Below are 19,789 nucleotides of genomic sequence, written 5' to 3' on the forward strand. Positions count from 1 at the left end.
TGGCAAAGATACAGATAAGTGGCAGGAAGAACATTCCTGGCAGATGGAATGGTTTGTAGAATATCGTGAAGCATACCAAAGCCTTCCACAGTCCTGAACTTCAGTGGTTCTGGATTGTTGGGACAATGTGTGGGGCAGATTGGGGGTGAGCAGTGGTACATGTGGGAAGAGCAAGGGGAGATGAGACTAAACTGCAGATCTGAAGGAATTTTTCTGCCAAAGAGCACTTTATCGTGAAGGCAGTGGGTGTCACTGAAATATTTTATGCAGGGGAGGAATTGCAATCCCATTTTTATCTTTAAAAATCATTATTTTCTCTCTGTAGACAATAGACTGAAGAGGGTAAGATTGGAGACAGGTAGACCTTTGGGAAGACTGAAGCAGTTGCATAGGAGAGAAATAATGAGGCAGGAATGGAGAGAAAGGATCGGATAGAAGAGACAGAAGGGCAGTTGACATGCCTTAGCCAGCAACCCAGTGAAAAGGTGAGAGAGAGCGAGTGAGTGCTTGGGTGTATGGCAGTGCCGCTCAGGGACTATGGGAGGAGAGAAGTCTGTTTGTCACCTTGGATTTCCCCCAACATTGAAACTTCCTGTGTTTATAATAACTATCAAACATTAGTATCACTTCAAGAGACCTCAAAAATCCTCATATGAGCTTTTCTTCAGGCACTTTATTCACCTGTGAGACAGAGCAGTTCGATTGGTTCCCTTCGGATATCATAGCTAAGTAGCGAGGAGAATTCAGGTTTAGAGCTCCTGTCTTCCCATGTAGCATTCTGATGAAAGTTGGCTGTGCCTAATGGATTGTAGGAGTTTTTGAGAGCTATAGGGAATGACTTTCATAAATGGTTGAGTTAAAGCAGACATACAGGATACTGTTAGAACATGTGTAAGAATATAAGGATTTTGAATAAATAGGAAAAAACATCTTTCAGAAGAGGAGAATGGCTTGAATAGTAAAAGATGATATATCTTGTGTTCTGTGGTTGGTACTTAGTACCCCCTGTTGGCTGTTTGAGTCTAAAACAACATCTTGATTCTTGAATACAATGTTCCTTACAGTGTTGTTTACCAAAACAAGAAAAATTAGAGATTTTAAAATTATGGTAAAAGTTGATAAAAACTGATGGGGACTTAAAAAAATCTGGATAGGGTCTAGAAGTTGGGTAGAGGTCTTGAGAAATATCTTTGTAACATTTTGTTGGATTTAACATGGGTATGATATTATAGACTACATTTTCAGAAAACAGACTTTTCTGATGAGAAGCAGCCTGGTTTTTAAGCATGTCGTATGTGGCAAGCCTCAAGAATAGTAGCCGCCCTGGTAGGCAGTAGCAGCTGCTGTTCTTCCATAGGGTGGCTACTACATGTGATGACCATGAAAGGAAATGACTGTTACTCATTAAAGCAACTCCATTTAGCTACGTGAGAGATTACCTGGTCAGAAAAGTCATCATAGAAAATGCAGTGGTAATTATCCATAATGGGGTATCTTCAGTAGTGGGTGGTTTGTCTTTTTTTAAGTGCCAAAGAAGCTGCCGTTGGCTTCTTTCCTCCAGGAAAAGGGATGGTAGATTGGATTTAGTGTTTAGAATAACTAGGAAGCCCAAGCCTGAATAAATTTTAGTAAGCAGGCACACCTGGTACTAGTTTGCGGTGTAAAGAAGGTTGCATTTTGTATAAATAAATGCTCACCATGATTTTTCTATAATAAGGGAAATCTATTAATCTGTTTTCTATTTCCATTATTTCCTGGTAATCTTTCTTTGAAATGTTTCTAATTATCATTTCAACTGGTTGCATTTTGAAAACCAATTCACTATTTATTTGGGTAAAAAATTGTACTTTTTGCTTAGGTGTTATATGAAACTGCAGAGATGGCTCACACCCACCCAGTGAAATCATTTATTTGCTTTTGGTGTATTTCACTGTTGCAGTTTTCTCTAAGAAAGTTTAGTAATTACTAATATGAAGTAATGCTAGCTGCTTTCTGTGCATTTCATGAGGGGAATAAGCTATTTTATAGTTTCCCTTCCCCCCCAATAAAAAAGCCTTCCATCAGAAACTGACAGCCTAAATGAAGGACATAATTGTACAGCTTATTTATTAGTGTGTCAAACTTCAAATGTAATGGTTTCATATTTCAGAATGAAAAAGTGTGTTGTGATTCATGGTTGCTGGTGACAAAATAGACAGCTCTTTTATATTACTGCACTGATCGCTGCTGATATCCCACTGTACTCTTTTTTTTTGGGGGGGGGGTCCCTTATTGTTCTCTTCCTATGCAATAGCTCCCTCTACTTGAAAATATTGGTGTAATTATAGTTTAACACGGTACTTTATTAGTGAGTTCCCATGACTATTTTTACTTTCAATCCTCTTTATTAGTATGTGGTGTTATTACAACAGAGCATGTTAGAAATTTACCAAGAATCTCTTGACTTGGTAGTGGAAAAGCAAGATTTAGTTAAGGAAAGTAAAATAAGTTGTTTGAAGGCATTTTTCAAGGAATTTGCTCTATAGCCTTTGTTGATTTAAATATGGTATATTTGGTTAAGATTCCATGCAGTATTGAAAATAAGCCTGGATGTCTACAACATAGAGGTATAGAAAACTGCAGCAGAAACCTTCAAAAGAACCATCAGCCACTTCAAACAGACATAGCCTGGAACTTGGCAAATTCTCACTTTACTAATTCCAAAGTCTTACCATTCTAACACAAAATGTGGTAGTTTCTACTTTCTCAGGAAGGGTTTAATAGAAACTAACAGTAGTAGAATCTCATGCTACTACATTTTGCCTCTATGGAACAGTATGTACATAATGAAACAGTAGGAGCAAAATAGACAAACCAAGCGAGTGATGTTAAGGGTGAGATTTATTTTTTCTGTCTCCCTTACAAAGTTTGAGGTTCAGTAATTGTATCATATACCTCCACCATTAGGACAAATAAGAGATTCTACTCAACCATAAGATTTCCACATGGATGTTTCTTTTCCATTCATAACTCTTTATTTCCAATTTGTTCTGATTATTATTATGGTGCAGAGCACAATGGTTAAGAGAAGGGCTTAGGAGCCAGACTGAGTTTGAATCCTGGCTCTGCCACTCACCAGCTGGGTGATCTTGGCAAGTTTCCTTAACTTTCTGACCTTCAGCTTCCTCATTTGTAAAATACAGACAATAAATCTACCCACATCCTGGAATTTGTTGTAAGGATTAGCTGAATTACTGATTGTCAAGCACTTAGAACAGAGCCTGACACATAGTAAGTGCTATATATCAGAGTTTGGTGAATAAAATAAAAAATAATAGTGTGGCTATAAATTGGTTTTTATTAGCCAAATGTATTTATAGAGTGTCACTGTTATCTTCTGTGCTTAATGAAAAGAAATATGGGGCCCTCCCAGTGGATGAGACGGATTTGCACAATGATTTTGTTCATAAATTGATATTCAGTTCCTCTGTATTAGAATAATTCTCACCTAGGGGTACCTATACCATGTCATAATTTTAGGTTATGTTATTTTTAAACATACTTTTTAAAGGCAGTGGTCTATGCCATGGTTTCCATGTCTTTTTGGAACTTAAGTGATTTAGCAAGAAGATTTTATACTGGTAAAGTGCCTAAGAATGCAGTATCATTTCCCATAGTACACTGCTTTTGGAGCCTACTTATTGCCCAAGAGCAATAATAGATGGGCTTGTCTTTGGTCCATAGTATGACTATGCTTAAGGATGTCAGAGATTCTTTTCCAACTCTCCCCAGATCTCTTGTGGTCCAACAAAATATCGATCATCAAAACTTTAAAAAAGAAATTTATGTGTATTGAGCACTCAGACATGCAACTGAAGTTGTTAAGGTTATGTCTTTATCTTGATACAAGCTGATATTTGTGTGGATGTATAGAGTAATTTTTTTTTTTTTTTGCGGTACGCGGGCCTCTCACTGTTATGGCCTCTCCCGTTGCGGAGCACAGGCTCCGGACGCGCAGGTTCAGCGGCCATGGCTCACGGGCCCAGCCGCTCCGCGGCATGTGGGATCTTCCCGGACCGGGGCACGAACCCGTGTCCGCTGCATCGGCAGGCGGACTCTCAACCACTGCGCCACCAGGGAAGCCCTAGAGTGATATTTTAATAGATTTTGTTTTTGGAAGAATACTACCAGAATACTGGACACATAAATAGTCAAATGAGATTCATGAGTCAGACATACCCTTTTCTATTGTGCTTAGCTTTATTTGCACTTTGCAGATATTGCATTTTTTACAGATTGAAGGTTTGCAGCAACCCTGTGTTATTAGATGATGGTTAGCATTTTTTAGTAATAAGGTATTTTTAAATTAAGGTATGACATTGTTTTTTTAGACATAATGTTATTGCACACTTTGTAGACTACAGTATAGTGTAAACATAACTGTTATATGCACTGGGGAAACCGAAAAACATGTGACTCACTTTATTGTGATATTCGCTTTATTGTAGTTGTCTGGAACCAAACCCACAATATCGCTGAGGTGTGACTGTCCACATACTTGTCTTAAGGCTATATATTTGTTTTTAGGGAACTGACTCATCTTTCTTTTTTGCTTGATCCTTAGGACCCCTTAGATCCCACAAGATCAGTGATTGTGATTCGCTCCCTGGTGGCAGATGGTGTGGCAGAAAGAGGCAGAGAACTATTACCTGGAGACCGCCTGGTCTCAGTCAATGAATACTGTTTGGACAACACCACACTTGCTGAAGCTGTGGAAGTGTTGAAAGCTGTGCCACCAGGCATTGTACACCTTGGCATCTGTAAGCCTTTGGTGGTAAGTGTCGAATTTTGTTAATATAGGAAATGATAATACTATATCATTATAGGATATTGATAATATCAGTAGTTAAGAACATGGATTTTGCAGACAAATACACCTGGCTTCGAATCCCTGTTCCACTGCTTACTATACATGTGTCTGTGCAAGTTTCTTAACGTCCTTGACTTAATTTTCAGAAAAAAATGTCTACCCCATAGGATTTTGAGGATTAAAGATGATATTTGTTAAGTGCTTATTAGCACATTACTACATCAGTGCTAGCTGCCAACATTACTAGTCCTACTGCTACTACTTTTATCTTTATACTTTTAACACAGACTTCTAAGTTCTCATTACATTCCTTATGTTATAAATTAAAATAAGTATGTTTATGTGTTTTAACTTTCATTTGGGCATGATGTCGAGATGGCTTGGTAAGTTGAAATCTAGTTAACCATATCTCAGTAAGATTTTAATATGCTTTTCTGACCATCAATGTGCCTTGTAACCCCTAGCATCTAAACTCCGATATGGTCAAGCCATCCTGAAGTCATCTTATTGTTTAATCTCATGTGCTATGTCAGATCACTGTTTGTTTTTCTTTTTCTTTTTCTTTTTTCCTGCAACTTCCCTAGATCACTCTTTCTGACTAAAGTATTATTAGTTATGGTGCTATTGAGGTTCCCCAATGTAAAAAAAATACTTGATGATAATTTTCAAGTGGCATTAAAGTATTATTGAGTGCTTATATATGTCACTCAGTATTTTAAGCTCTTTACGTGCACTAATTTAGTCATCACAGGAACTTTAAGAGGAGGTAATCCTCTTATTACCACTACTATGTATTGAGTTAGTCAAGACACAGAGCTGAGTAACTTATGCAAGGTAATATAACTAGTAAGGGGGAGAGTTGGAATATAAACTCAGCAGAGTGGCTTCAGACCCTGTACTCTTAGCCACAATGCTATATGTTCCTATTCTAATTTGTTGTCACAAGTTTAGTTTCATGCCGCATGTCTGAAACAGATAGCATGGTTGTAGTAGAGTGTTGGACTGGATTTCAAGAAATCTGGGCTCTGTTTCTAACTTTGCTACAAGTTAGCCCAGTGGGTCTCAAATTCAATGATATGTGATAGACGTAAGAATCACCTTGGAGATGGTTAAAATGCAGTTTCCCAGGTCCTACTCTCGGAGATTCTGACTTAGTGATTCTCGTGTGCTGTTCAGGAATCTGCCTCTTCAGTGAGTCACTGGCGTAGTTCTGATGCAGAAGTTTTGCCCTTTGAGAAGCACTATACCAGTAATTCGATCATAGGTACAGCACTTTTCTGAGCCTACTTTTTCATTTCTGAAAAGACTAAAAAAGACTAGAGAATTCATAAGATCTTTCTTAACTCTAAAATTCTTTTATTCTGTGAAATATATTAGCACACTACAAGTGTTCATACAGATAAATAGTATATAGATAGAGATCTGTCTATATAGATATTGTTACATATGTTCATTTATAGACATAGATAGAGTCATGTATTACACATAGTATTTTTGCAATGGGGAACCTCATGTGACCTTCATATATTACTTTATTATTCTTCACATATTATACATCAAGATGCCTATATATTACACCTATCAGATACTTTAAACATTTTGAAATGGAATATAGCACATAGCTAAGTCAAGTTCTTGACTTTATACTGTGTATTTGGGGTGTGAGTGTTGCCATAGTCAGTATATACCATGAGATACCCAGTTTGATTTTTGGACAAATTAAGGAGGGGAAACTTAATATTTTTATGGGACCTCATCTTGGTATTTTGGATTGTGGCAAGAGCTTTGTCTAGATTTTCCCTGATGATTATTTGCCTGATTATTTGGGTTACCAGAGAAAGTCCCAACTATTTATGATCTATAGGACCTAAGCAGTGTGACTTTACTTTGAAGCAATTGAAGGAAGTCTCAGGCATTGTAAAGAACAGAACTTAGTAACAACTGGCTGTGGATTCCTGTGCTATTTCTGGCAGAGGTAGAGCTGCACAAACCTCGGGACCTTGGAGCCTTGCTCTGAGAGGATTTTGGAACGCAGTAATTGTGAGGTGGACCTTTGCCTAGGCTTCCCTCAGTGAGTAGAAGGCTGCCAGGATGCTGGGGAGTTGGGAGGCCAGTGAAGGAATTCGAGAAAAGGTCACTTTCAAGACTAGTGATGATTCCACTGAAAATTTCTAAGTAATTCCTTCTTTAACATCTGGGTTCTTTTAGCAAAACTGTCTGTGAGCTGTAAATAGTGATGCATGGATATTCTCTGAGGTCTCTCTATTTCTCTGTCTCTCTCTCTCTCATGGTCCAGTTGGTGGCCACTTATCTCATCACTTAATGTTTGCTGAGCATTTGCTCAGTCCTCAGGAGAACCGGAGAGAGAGTATGAATAAGAAGGTCCAAAGTCAAGTTGGAGCAAAAAGACTATGAATATGTAACAGGAGAATAGAATTATTTATTTATTTATTTATTTATTTATTTATTTTGTGGTACGCGGGCCTCTCACTGTTGTGGCCTCTTCCGCTGCGTAGCACAGGCTCCGGACGCGCAGGCTCAGCGGGCCCATGGGCCCAGCCGCTCCACGGCACGCGGGATCCTCCCAGACCAGGGCACGAACCCGTATCCCCTGCATTGGCAGGCGGACTCCCAACCACTGCGCCACCAGGGAAGCCCGAATTATTTTTTATTAAGTCTTGTACCATATAGATATATACTATCTATATAATATAGGTATTCTATAATCTTGCATTATAGTCTTATGTAGAAAGTTATTATCTGTATAGTTTCATGTTAACCAGAAATGTGACTTAACTTTCTCTTTTCCACAAACTCACCTCAGATGTCACAGATAAAAAATGAGTGAACTGACTTTAAAAAGTACATTGTATCTTCAGAACCCACAGGACAGAGCTGGCAATGGAGTTCTTGAGCCAGACATCTGTGGGATTTTGCTTCGTTCTGTGATTTGCAAAGCTGTGTGTCCTTGGGCCAGTTATTTAACCTCACCAGCGCCCACTTGGGATCACAAATCATGGTAGCCGAGATCACAGGCTCTAGAGCCAGACAGCCAGGGCTCACATTCTGGGTGTGTACCTGACTAGTTATGTACCTTTGAGCAAATTACTGTGCCTGTGTTACTCATCTGTAAAATGAGGTTAATAAGAGCACCTACTTCTTAGAATATGTATTAATATATGAATAAATATATTAAATGAATTGATATATTTAAAGTGCTAAAACCTGTGCCTGTGAGATATATATCTATTTGATGTTATTTTCATGTAAATATAAAAATCCTGACCTAATAGAATTGCTGTAAAGATTAAGCTGAGACAAAGCACGTAAAAGTGTTTACCATAGATTTTGATATATAGCTAGGACTTGATAAATTGTAGCTGCGTTATTACCTGGGACTGATGCTGAGCTGGTAGGAACCGTGATGATTGTCCCTCTTCTGACGGAGAGTGGCTACCCTGTACCATTGTTAAATATTTTGAGTATCACCCTGTATAAACTTAGGTGTTTCTTAATATTAAGATCTCTTCCTGGGAAAGTGATTTTTTCTTTAAGGAATACCTAAAAAGAATAAAAAGTTTGAGAAGCTTTGACCTGAACATGGCTTTTTTTGGTTATTAAAGAAAAATTTGGTCTAATAAAACAATTTACATAAATTTTATTGTGTACTTGCATTTAATGGAAAGATAAGAATTAATCTGAAAAGCGTTTGAAACTAAGATATTTTCTTCATTACAAAAGTACTTCTTTGGTTGCCAGAGTTGGGGGCTGGGGGTGGGCAAAATAGGTGAAGGTGGTCAAAAGATACAAATCTCCAGTTATAAGTCCTAAGGATGTAAGGTATAGCATGGTGACTATAGTTAACAACACTGTATTGTGTATTTGAAATTTGAGTTATTAACTAAACTTATCGTGGTGATTATTTTGCAACATATACATCTACCAAATCATTATGTTGTACACTTAAAACTAATATAACGTTTTATGTCAATTAGAACTCAATAAAAAAAAAGTTTCATGGTTGACAAAAACAGTTCTTCAGTCATGCTAAAATAATTAAAAATTAAAAGTGCTTCTATTTTCAGGAAGGTGATAAAGAGGAAGAAAATCATATTTTACATTCAAACAATAATGAAGACAAGACTGACATTTCAGGAACAGTTCATGATATAAATTCATCTTTAATACTTGAAGCACCCAAGGTATTTAGTACATTTATTTCCCAAGTAAACAGTTGCTGTTATAAAGAAGACAAAAGCTTGTTCTCACTCTCATTTCTTGGCTAAATAGATACAAATCAAATAATCCCCCCCCCCTTATTAATTTTTTTAATCGCAGATATTTATTTATTTATTTATTTATGGCTGCAGTGCGTGACACGCTGGATCTTAGATCCCTGACCGGGGTCAAACCCATGTCCCCTGCAGTGGAAGTGCAGATTCTTAACCCCTGGACCACCAGGGAAGTCCCTATTAATTTTTTTTAAACTGAAATCTTTTCTATCTTGTATCACATTGCCTCCATAAATGACATAGCCCAGGTATAAGGCATTTTCAAAGAACAAACGTACCTCATTTTATATCACTAATATACTCTTAAAATTTTGAGGGTAGAACATATTTTTGAAAATAGACCTGCATTAAAAAAAAATGCTGTAGAATAAGAGCTATACAGAGCTTCTTATTGAATACTTTCTAAAGAAAAGAGTTATTTAGTCAAACCTTACTTTATGCTTTAATATTAGAAAGTATATTTTGAAGCTTTTCCCTTTTTCTTCTTAAAATGAATTGTGTTTATTTTGCTTCTTGCAGTTAGAGTATGGTTTTGCTTTACTTGATAACAACTGTCTTTTGATATTCTTTACATAGTTTGTTGACAGTGTCTAAAACTGATATGTAGTCCTATAATGTCCATTATATTTTTGTAGTTTAAACATTTTTTGTTACAGTTTCATAACTGTGTGACATGTTTAAATATGCCTTCTAAATGCAGTTTTTTTTCTTTTTTTGAAATAACTAGATTACAGTATTTGGTATAGTATATTAATTTATAAGTGTCACTGCAATGATGTATAGCTGCAAGTGAGGAAGCAATGGGAAGGAGTAGATTCATTTCAGGAATTTGCATTTATTGATACTTAATGAATAGGACTTAAAATAGGAAATGTCGTTGATCCCTTAGAGGGAATTGGGCCTCATTGTGCCCAGCACCCTAAGGTGCCTTGGAGTTAGGTCAAAGGCTCAGCAGATCCATATATTCCTCAAGCGTTACCTAGGAACTCAACAGAGTTTCTGCTCATGCATGACTGTCTAGCTTCAGTTTTATGTACTTGCTTTTTTGATTAGTGAAGTATGAATTAATTGAAGAGCATACTGTATTCATTCCTTTTGTTTTATATTATTAATGCAGATGGGAAAATAAATTTCTATTAAGTGGTATATTATAAAAGAGTCATACTCAAAGTAGTTGAGACATATTCCCCATATCTTCAGTTTATAGAGAATGTTTTGTAAACATTCAAATAACCATTAATTTCTTTTTAGTTACATAAACCTGAAAATCCTGACCTTTTAAGTCTTTGCTTTCTTAAGTGATAGTAGGAAGCGCATCCATGTTTATGTATTAGTTTTTATATGAGATGCAGGAGTTAAATATTCAATGTAGCAATTTAACAAAATTCCTATTTCTGACTGAAAATTTTAAGGCAGTTGATGTATAGTGAACCTTTCAGACTAGTCAGTCACCTTGCCAAAGGCAGATTTTTGCCTCTTGTCGTTTGTTTCTTTTCAGGGTTGAGGCTTGAGGCTTGCGTGGCAGTGAGATTGTATTTCTTCTCATTTGTAATGGAGAGCTGTCAGGTTAACCATGCATTGTCATGTAATACCGTCATTGCAGTTATGTCAGCGGTTAATTTTCCAGTTAATGTGTAGGGTGCAGCTTTAATACAGACGTAGTTTAAAGTTTTTTTTTTTTACAATTTTTATTCACAGGGATTTAGAGATGAGCCCTATTTTAAAGAAGAGCTTGTGGATGAGCCATTTCTAGATTTGGGAAAGGCTTTCCAGTCCCAACAAAAAGAGATAGACGATAGTAAGGAGGCCTGGGAAATGCTTGAATTTATGGCGCCTAGATTGCAGGAAATGGGTGAAGAAAGAGAAATGCTTGTTGATGAAGAATATGAGCTCTATCAAAACCACTTTCAGTCCATGGAATCGTATCCCTCATCTCACATTCAAGAGGCTGCTCCTGTTCCATCCATGAAGGAGCTTCACTTTGGTACACGGTGGTACCAGGATTGTGAACTGCCTGAGCCTCAAGAAGCCAGGTCCATGATGAGCGTGTATTCCCAGGAGATGCAGCAGTGTGGCTATAGCACTGAAAAGATGGTAAGGGATTAGAACACATCTTCCACATCCTCCCTGACTCCCCCTGAACAAAATTCAATGGATCTTTTCATCACTAATCATTTTTTCCAAAATGTACCATACAGTGTGTTGCTTTAAGTAAACCTCATCATTTCTGCATTATGTAACTTCTGGCTGGAGTCAATAAACTGTAGTTGCCTTGCTTTTTTTTTTTTTTTTTTGCGAGTTGCCTTGTTTTTATGGTAGGTTTTATTTTTTTTACCTTGATGTTTTAGTGATGTTTTTCTCCTAATTACCGATTTCAAGGAAGAGTTCTTTTGCCATTTGTGATTTTTTAAAAAAAAATTCTCTCAGGGAGACACAGCTCTGTATTTTTCACATCACATATTTGTCAAGGAAAATCAAGGCAAAATTGATTAAAGATTTATTGTTGTTTCTGTCTTGCTTATCCACACTGCTCTCTGTATTATATATGATACTAAATAGAAAGTCACTGAACTCTAGAAGATTATCTTTACATTTGTGATACTACCTGTTGACAACTTTGCAGGAAAGCATTATATTTTAATAGGTTTGCCCTTGCTATTAAATCACCAATAAGTTTTTTTAAAAATCAAATTAGAGTTAACTGGTCACCAGTTGGAATCATTCATTAGGGATATTTTTAATGTTTTATTTTTGTTTGTTTATTTCTTTCCCCAAATTAACTTCCAAGCAAATGAAAAGAAAGTTTTTGTATGGGGTACATAGCAGTGTGTTCAGGTGCAGTACGGTGCCCTCCTCACTGAGTCAGCAACTTCCCTGCAGTGATGTGCAAAGTAGCCTTCATTTGCTCTCTCACAGGCAGATAGAGCTGGGATTTTTCCTTGCCTCCCTTAGATCTTCCTACATTTATCCTTTTTGCAAATGCCTATGGGTCCCTCTGCTATGCAAGATGCTGTATTTATATATTTAAGGAACCCCAGAGGATTACCCCTGGTAGTGGACTCTGGGCAGTCTACAAGTGAACAGATATTTGGGATTATGTGACTAATGTGGGAAGAGGTGACATCGAATCACCTGGTATGTTGCCACTGACATTTGTTCTTTCTACTTCTGCCAGTCCCACTCCTATGTCTGTAAGTGCTTGACCTCAAACAATAGTCAGTTATATGGAGCAAGTTAGTAATTGCAGATTATTGAATATTCATAAATACTGCCTTGTTATGGTGTTTTCTTCCATAAAAATGAATTTTTCTATTTACCCCAATATAAGGCAACCTAAAATATAGGCCCTTTTTTTTTTTTTTTTTTTTTTTGCGGTACGCGGGCCTCTCACTGTTGTGGCCTCTCCCTTTGTGAAGCACAGGCTTCGGACGCACAGGCCCAGCAGCCATGGCTCACGGGCCCAGCCGCTCTGCGGCATGTGGGATCTTCCCGGACCGGGGCACGAACCCGCATCCCCTGCATTGGCAGACGGACTCTCAACCATTGCGCCACCAGGGAAGCCCATATACACATTTTTTAAATATTCTTTTCCATTATGGAAAAGAATATAAAATATCATAAGATATTGACTCTAGTTCTCTGTGCTATACAGTGGGACCTTGTTGTTTACCCATTCTATATATAAAAGCTTATGTCTGCTAACCCCCGCCTTCTACTCCATCTCTCCCCCAAACCCCTCCCCTTTGGCAACCACGAGTCTGTTCTCTATGTCCGTGATTCTGTTTCTGTTTCATAGATAGGTTCATTTGTGTCATATTTTAGATTCCACATATAAGTGATATCATACGGTATTTGTCTTTCTCTTTCTGACTTAGTTCACTTAGTATGATAATCTCTAGGTCCATCCATGTTGCTGCAGATGGCATTATTTCATTCTTTTTTATGGCTGACTAACATTCCATTGTATATATATGCCACATCTTCTCTATCCATTCATCTGTTGATAGACATTTAGGTTGTTTCCATGTCTTGGCTACTGTGAATAGTGCTGCTGTGAACATAGGGGTTCATGTATCTTTTTGAATTAGAGTTTTGCCCGAATATATGGGCATTAGCTCTTTTCCTCCCTTCCCCACACCCAGCAGTGATGACAGTGTATGGGAGGAAAAACCCTTTTTCCTCTACCCTCCTAGGTTCTTCTGGCTGAGGCCCTGGAAATTAAACTGACAAAAGACAGATTAAGAAAAGAAAAACCATTTATTAACACCTGCATCATGCATATACACAGGAGAAACTCAGTGATGATTCACTGAAAGGAGGAGTTAGAACTTGGGCTTATACAGCATCTTAACAAAGAACAGTGAACTTGTAGAGAAGTAACAAGACAAAGGAAAAGGGATTTGGGCTTTTAGGGTCAGCAGACTGTGGGAAGGGAAATATATGGGGGGGAATTGATGGAAGATAAGGATTGTTGTAGTAAGGTTTGTCATGTACATCTCTCTTAGTGCCATCTCTGAGCTGAAGAGTCTAGAGTTGTCTCTGGTGATTGAGAATCAGGGGAGGATAGGAAGCTTTTCTGAGTTCACTCTTTTTCTTCAGTCCAAAATAATCCTTATGCCAAAGTGGCATATTTCTGGGTGGAATATTCTGATCCCCTGTAACAGTTGTACCCACATGATCAGGATGGGCTTGGATCTTTATTTGCCTTTCTCTCATTATGGTGGATCCAGTGACGATACTTTATTATCTAATATAATAAGCCCTGAGTGGGTGGATTTTAAAAACACAGTGAAATACCTTACAAATATGTAATTCCCAATGCTCTTCTATTTAGAGGGTGCCCTCCAAAAAGGTAGAGGAACATTATCACTTCTGTCTTCATTGTAATATCCATTTTGGGTTACAGATATAGCTATATTTGTGGAGTGGAAATAGTACCCAACGACTTATAAGTTTATCATTCTCTACCACCCTGTTACTCCATTTTAGTCGAAGGGTGAAGCCATCAAGATTTATAGATCTGGTTCTTTATTTTTAATTGTGATAAAATACACATTACATAAAGTTGACCTTTTAAGCATTTTTAGGCTTATAGTTCCTGTGGCATTAATGCACTCACATTATTGTACAACCATTGCCACCATCCATCTCCAGAACTTTTTCATCTTCCCAAATTGAAACTCTGTACACACTAAGCAATAACTTCTCATTCTCACCTTCCCTCCTCCTCTGGCAACCAACCACAATTCTACTTTCTGTCTCTCAAAATTTGACTACTCAAAGCACCTCATGTAAGTGGAATCATACAATATTTATCCTTTTGTGTCTGGCTTATTTCACTTAGCATGATGTCTTCAAGGTTCATACATATATCGTGTCAGTGTTTTCTCACTTTTTGAGGCTGAATAACATTCCACTGAAGGTATATATACCACCTTTTGTTTACTCATTCATCAGCTGATGGACATCTGGACTGTTTCTATCTTTGGCTATTGTGAACAATGCTGCTGTGGACACTGGTATACAAATATTTGTTCAAAAACCAGATTTTGGGTGCTTTACACCCAGAAGTGAAATTGCAAGATCATATGTAATTCTGTTTAATTTTTTTAGGAATCATTGTACTGTTTTCCATAGAAACTGTACCATTTTCATTTCTGCTGGCAATGTACAAGTTTTCTAATTTCTCTACATGCTCACCAACACTTGTTTTCTGTTTTTTAAATAGGTGCGAAGTGATAGCTCACTGTGGTTTTGATTTGTATTTCTCTATTAGTGACCTTGAGCAGCTTTTCATATGCTTATTGGCGATCTTCAAATATCCTTTGGAGAAATGTCTAAGTCCTTTGCCCTTTTTAAAAATATCTGATTCTTTTTGCCTGAGGATTAGTTACCTGAGAATAATTTTATGTTTTTATTTTTTTCTCTATTTAGAAAAAAACTGAATTGATTTTTCTAAAGATTTAACCTTTCATACCCGCTGTATTGAAATCTCAGATTTAGGCATCAATTCTTATTCCTCAATTCCATAATTGCCATTCACTTAAAAAAAAAATCCAGACAGTTCAAAAATTGTTGTAAAATTTCTTCTTTTTAAGTAGTCAGTGGCTGCCATCTCCTCCTGACTCCCTTCTCTAATAAGTTCTTCTTATTTTATTCTAGGCAACTAAGTAGTCATATTTCCTTTCTCACCTCTTTTTTAATATTTGAGTTGAATTCTTTGTACTGTAACCTTCTTTGGGTATCTGATACAGTTATATACTCAATTATATTCATAATCCATTTGATAAAACCTAGCAGTATTTGGTACATCAGTTTATGAGAGGTCCTTTTCTTATCATTGAAGTATGACCAGTATAACCATGAAAAAACATGGACTGTTGTAAAAAATATAATTCATTTTTTTGTTTCGAACAACCTAAATTTCCAACAATAGAGAATAACATAGTGTTATTCACCTTAAATGAGTTAAGGTAAATGCCTACGGTGACCATAATGTTGTCATTTAATTTCATGCATATAAATGCTTTTTAAATATCATAATAAAATACATCAATGAAAATTGTATGTTCTGGAAGATTGTAACTTTGGAAAACCGTAAAAGACGTGTGTAAAAGGAAGACAAGGAAAGTGTAATAACTTTTGACTGTGCTTACCTGTAGGTTTTAGGTTTGGGGAACAGGTTGTTCACTAGGCAGATAAGAGTGTCAGGGAGGGCAGAGCAAAGGCTTAGAGCTATGAAAATTCACTAGGTGTTTCCAGATCAGCAATGAAGCTATTTAAGTTGTGATCCAGCATGATCCAGGACATAATGAGTATCAACTGTTGACCTTGCTTAACTTGATAGATCTTTTATTCCTCTGCCTTGGTGAATGTTTATTTAAATCTACTTATTAATGTTTATAAAACAATTTTTTTTTTGGTAAAAAATCCACTGTTTGGAAAAAACAGATTTTACTAGCCTATACTCTTACAGATATTAAGTTACTAACATTTGTTACTGCTTACCACAGTATAAACCGTTACTTGAGAAGGCTTGTTTGCAGGGCCAGTTTTCCGCTATCATTATGATCTGGATTGAACAACATTATGGTGTTCCACATTTTGTCATAAAGTACTAATGCATTTCTGTTTTCTTCCTCTTGAGATGAAAGAAAACTTTGGCATCGATTCCCTATCCTCCATACCCTCAGCTGAAGGAAACAGTCAACAAAGCAGATTTGATGATCTGGAAAATCTTAATTCGTTAACGGAAAGTAGTCTGGATTTAGGTTTGTGATTTTCGTTTCTCATAAACACAAATTACATTATTTTGCAATCTTTCAGTTTTATTGGTATATATGATGAATTTTACTGTCACATTTTCATTCATTATAATGTTTTGAATTGAAATCTGCTTATTAATTAATCTGCTTCAAAATATCTGGAAAAATAACGTGAGTCATATTTCAACTTAGAGCTTTCAGATTCTGTTTTCTGAGAGAGCTGCATTTTCCCTGCCTCATTTTGCTTTTTATTAGCTTCATGGATTAAAACTAAAGCTACTGCCTTATGCCAAATCTGAAATAAGTCTCTAGTAATATATATTAAAATCTCTGATGCTATTAAGTGATACTGTTAGCTCATTGAATGGGGTTGTTAAATATTAATAAAGAGAGACATATTTTAAACATTTATGAAACATTTTTATAGCCATATATTACAGTCAATTTTGGTACATTAATAACTTAGTTTCCATTAAAGAATCCTAAAAGTATAGTGCTTCTCCTTGCCTCTTCCCATATTGATTCTTATATATTTTTGAAAACTTGACTTTAAAAAATAATCTTTCCTCATCTAACACTGCAATATTTAATGTCGTAATATTAAGATCCTTAGGTGAACCTGGTAAGTTCTTTCATAGCATTGGGATTTATAGAGCCATTGTTCAGGATTTATGCTGTCCTTCACCTGTTTTGACTCTACTTATAGGAAAAGTCTTTCTCTGTGGGCAGTTCTTGTGTTGTATGGTAATATGCTATTAGGAGAGAGAGATAGCTATAGAAAAGTTATGTAACCGTTTTTTATGAATTCAACATTCTGTCAGGTAAAAATCTAAAGGATGGAATTCTTAATGTGGTTAAAGATTGAAGGCATCTATGAGATGATAACAGTTGCCAGTTCCCTGCAGGTCAGAACACAACATGAATTTAAATTTAATTTAATTTAATTTAAAAAGAAAATTAGGATAGTCAATTTTGAGTATCTAAGATTAAATGAGTCTATTCAATTTTTCATAATGTATAACTGATTGTGACTAGGAGAAAAATGGGATTTTTCACCAAAACTCTCTTGGTATACTATTTTTTTTTTTAATTCACCACATTTCTGTATCCTCTGACTATTAAATACTTAGAGATTTATGGCACAAATGAATTCATAAATGAATTAATGGTCCATATCTGTTTGATTACAGTTGATACTTTATAGCCATATAAGCACTATTTTGGGCCACATAATTCTGTTGTAGAGGGCTTACCTGTGCATTGTAAGATGTTCGCAGCCTCCCTGCCTTCTAACCCTAGATTCAGTGGTATTCCCAGTCATGATCAAAATCAAAATGTCTTCAGACATTGGCAAATGTCCCTTGGGAGACAAAATTGCCCTGGTTGAGAACCATTCACTGTTTTATACTATCAGGATTGAAAGGAATAGACTAGAAATATGGGGTGGGTGTTTGTGAGGAAGGGCAGTGGAGTTGGGAAAAAGATAGGGAAAGGGATTTTGTCCTCATGGGATGATCTAGTCTTCCTTTCAGCCCTGCTCTGGATATCATCTAAGTGACTCCGAAGTTATTTCCTCTGCCTTCTGCTGCCTGTATGAGTTTCCTAGGGCTGTTGTCACAAAGAGCCATAAACTTGGTGGCTTAAACAGCAGAAGTCAATTCTCTCACTGTTCTGGAGTCCAGAAGTCCTAATTTAAGATTCTGTGCTCCTTCTGAGAGCTCTAGGGAAGAATCTGTTCTTTTCCTTGTCCAGCTTCAGGTGGCTCCAGCGTCCTTTGGCTTGCGGCTGCATCATTCTAATTTCTGCCTCCGTCCTCACGTGGCCCTCTCCCCTTCTCCCTATCCATGTCTTCTCTTCTTCTCTCTCTTATAAGGACACCTGCTGTTAGATTTAGGGCCCACTTGGATAATCAGGATGGTCTCATTTCAAGATACTTAATTTAATTACATCTGCAAAGCCCTTTTTTCCATATAAGTTCTCATTTATAGGTTCTGTGGCAGAGATATACATATTTTAGTTGGGCCACCATTCAACCCACCATACTGCCTTAATCTAATATTTGACAAGGCCCTGGGAATTTATTTTTGGAGATTATAGCTTTAGGAATTAAGCTACACTTGTATACCTTAGGCCTGTCCTCACTAGAAGAGTGTTCATAACGACATGCTGTTTGGAAAAACTTTTGAGAGCTGCCGGAATGCTGTGTGGCAGGTGTGAGTACTTGGGTTAGTGCTAACCATGGGCGGACTAAGAAATTATTGGTACAGAGTCAGTATAATTTCAGTCCCAGGCCCCTGAGTACTAAGCCATTAACCTGCTGTGTCACCAGGCGAGCCTCCCGCTTCTCCAAGCCCCTCCACTTCTTCAGCTGTAAAATGATGGAATTGGGCTAAGTGTTCTGTGAGGCCTCTTTCACATCTGTAGCCTTTTGACCACTCTGTTAGTAACAGACAATTTTAGATTTACTTATGAGCAATTACATTAAAAATTATTTTTGAGAACCTATGTGTAAAGGGCTATTTTTGACCCTGTACTTAATCTAAAAGTAGGTTTCCTCTAAGAGCCTATGCTCTTCACGGGCTGTGAAACTAAACCTAGAAATCAGCATAATTAATAATGTAAAGCATACAAGATAAATGTCAAATCAGTAATACATTTAGTGTTAAGAGATTTCAGAAGATTTCAGACAGAAAGTAGTTCTGTTTCCCAGTCTTTGACTGGCCCAGCCTGGAATGGGCCTCCAGTGAACCTGGATGAATTTCTGTCATTGCACACAGCGTCAGGCACACTCGCGTATTTGCATGCCTGTCTCTAACCATAAGCTTCTGGAGGTCCAGGCTTATGCCTGATTATGTTACCATAGTGGGTGCTCAAGAAATATTTCTTGAATGAGAAGGTGATGTGCTGCTCCTGTGTGGTGATTTAACAGCATACCGATTCCCTACTTGTTTTTTTCCAGTTGCTTAGTTGTGCCGTAACGCCCTCTCTTCTCTACTTGCATTCTTCTTGCCTTTATTTTATCTTTCTATTCCTGCACCTCACTAAGTAGAAACCTTTTGGAAATTTCCCCCATTTCTCTCCTATAAGCTTTAACTTCCATTTGTCTAGGAACCTTTTTTTTAAACTTCCCTGGGGACTTCTTTCGTGGTCCAGTGGTTAAGAATCCGCTTTCCAAAGCAGGGGATGCAGGTTCGATCCCTGGTTGGGGAACTAAGATCTCATGTGCCGCGAGGCAACTAAGCCTGCACGCTGTAGAGCCCGCGCACCACAACTAGAAAGGAACCCGTGTGCCGCAATGAAAGATTGCGCATGCCGCAATGAAGATCCCGCAGCTAAGACCCGATGCCGTCAAATAAATAAATAAATATTAAAAAAAGTAAATA

General features: G+C 37.2%; 1 protein-coding gene across 7 annotated transcripts in view; it reads left to right on the top strand.

The window, feature by feature from the left end:
• The window catches only part of PATJ (PATJ crumbs cell polarity complex component), a 356,331-nt gene that overhangs the window by 103,456 nt on the left and 233,086 nt on the right, over positions 1–19,789 (top strand). For 6 of the 7 annotated variants that reach the window (XM_060022954.1, XM_060022983.1, XM_060022992.1 and 3 more), the window contains 4 exons: positions 4,604–4,813; positions 8,935–9,051; positions 10,840–11,235; positions 16,289–16,412. In XM_060022954.1, coding sequence (XP_059878937.1) covers positions 4,604–4,813; positions 8,935–9,051; positions 10,840–11,235; positions 16,289–16,412 — 847 coding nt within the window. The remainder of the gene's footprint in view (positions 1–4,603; positions 4,814–8,934; positions 9,052–10,839; positions 11,236–16,288; positions 16,413–19,789) is intronic. The other variant, XM_060023011.1, reaches the window with a different exon arrangement.

Source organism: Delphinus delphis, chromosome 1 (genome assembly GCF_949987515.2).
Source record: "Delphinus delphis chromosome 1, mDelDel1.2, whole genome shotgun sequence".
In the NCBI taxonomy this organism is placed as follows: domain Eukaryota; kingdom Metazoa; phylum Chordata; class Mammalia; order Artiodactyla; family Delphinidae; genus Delphinus; species Delphinus delphis.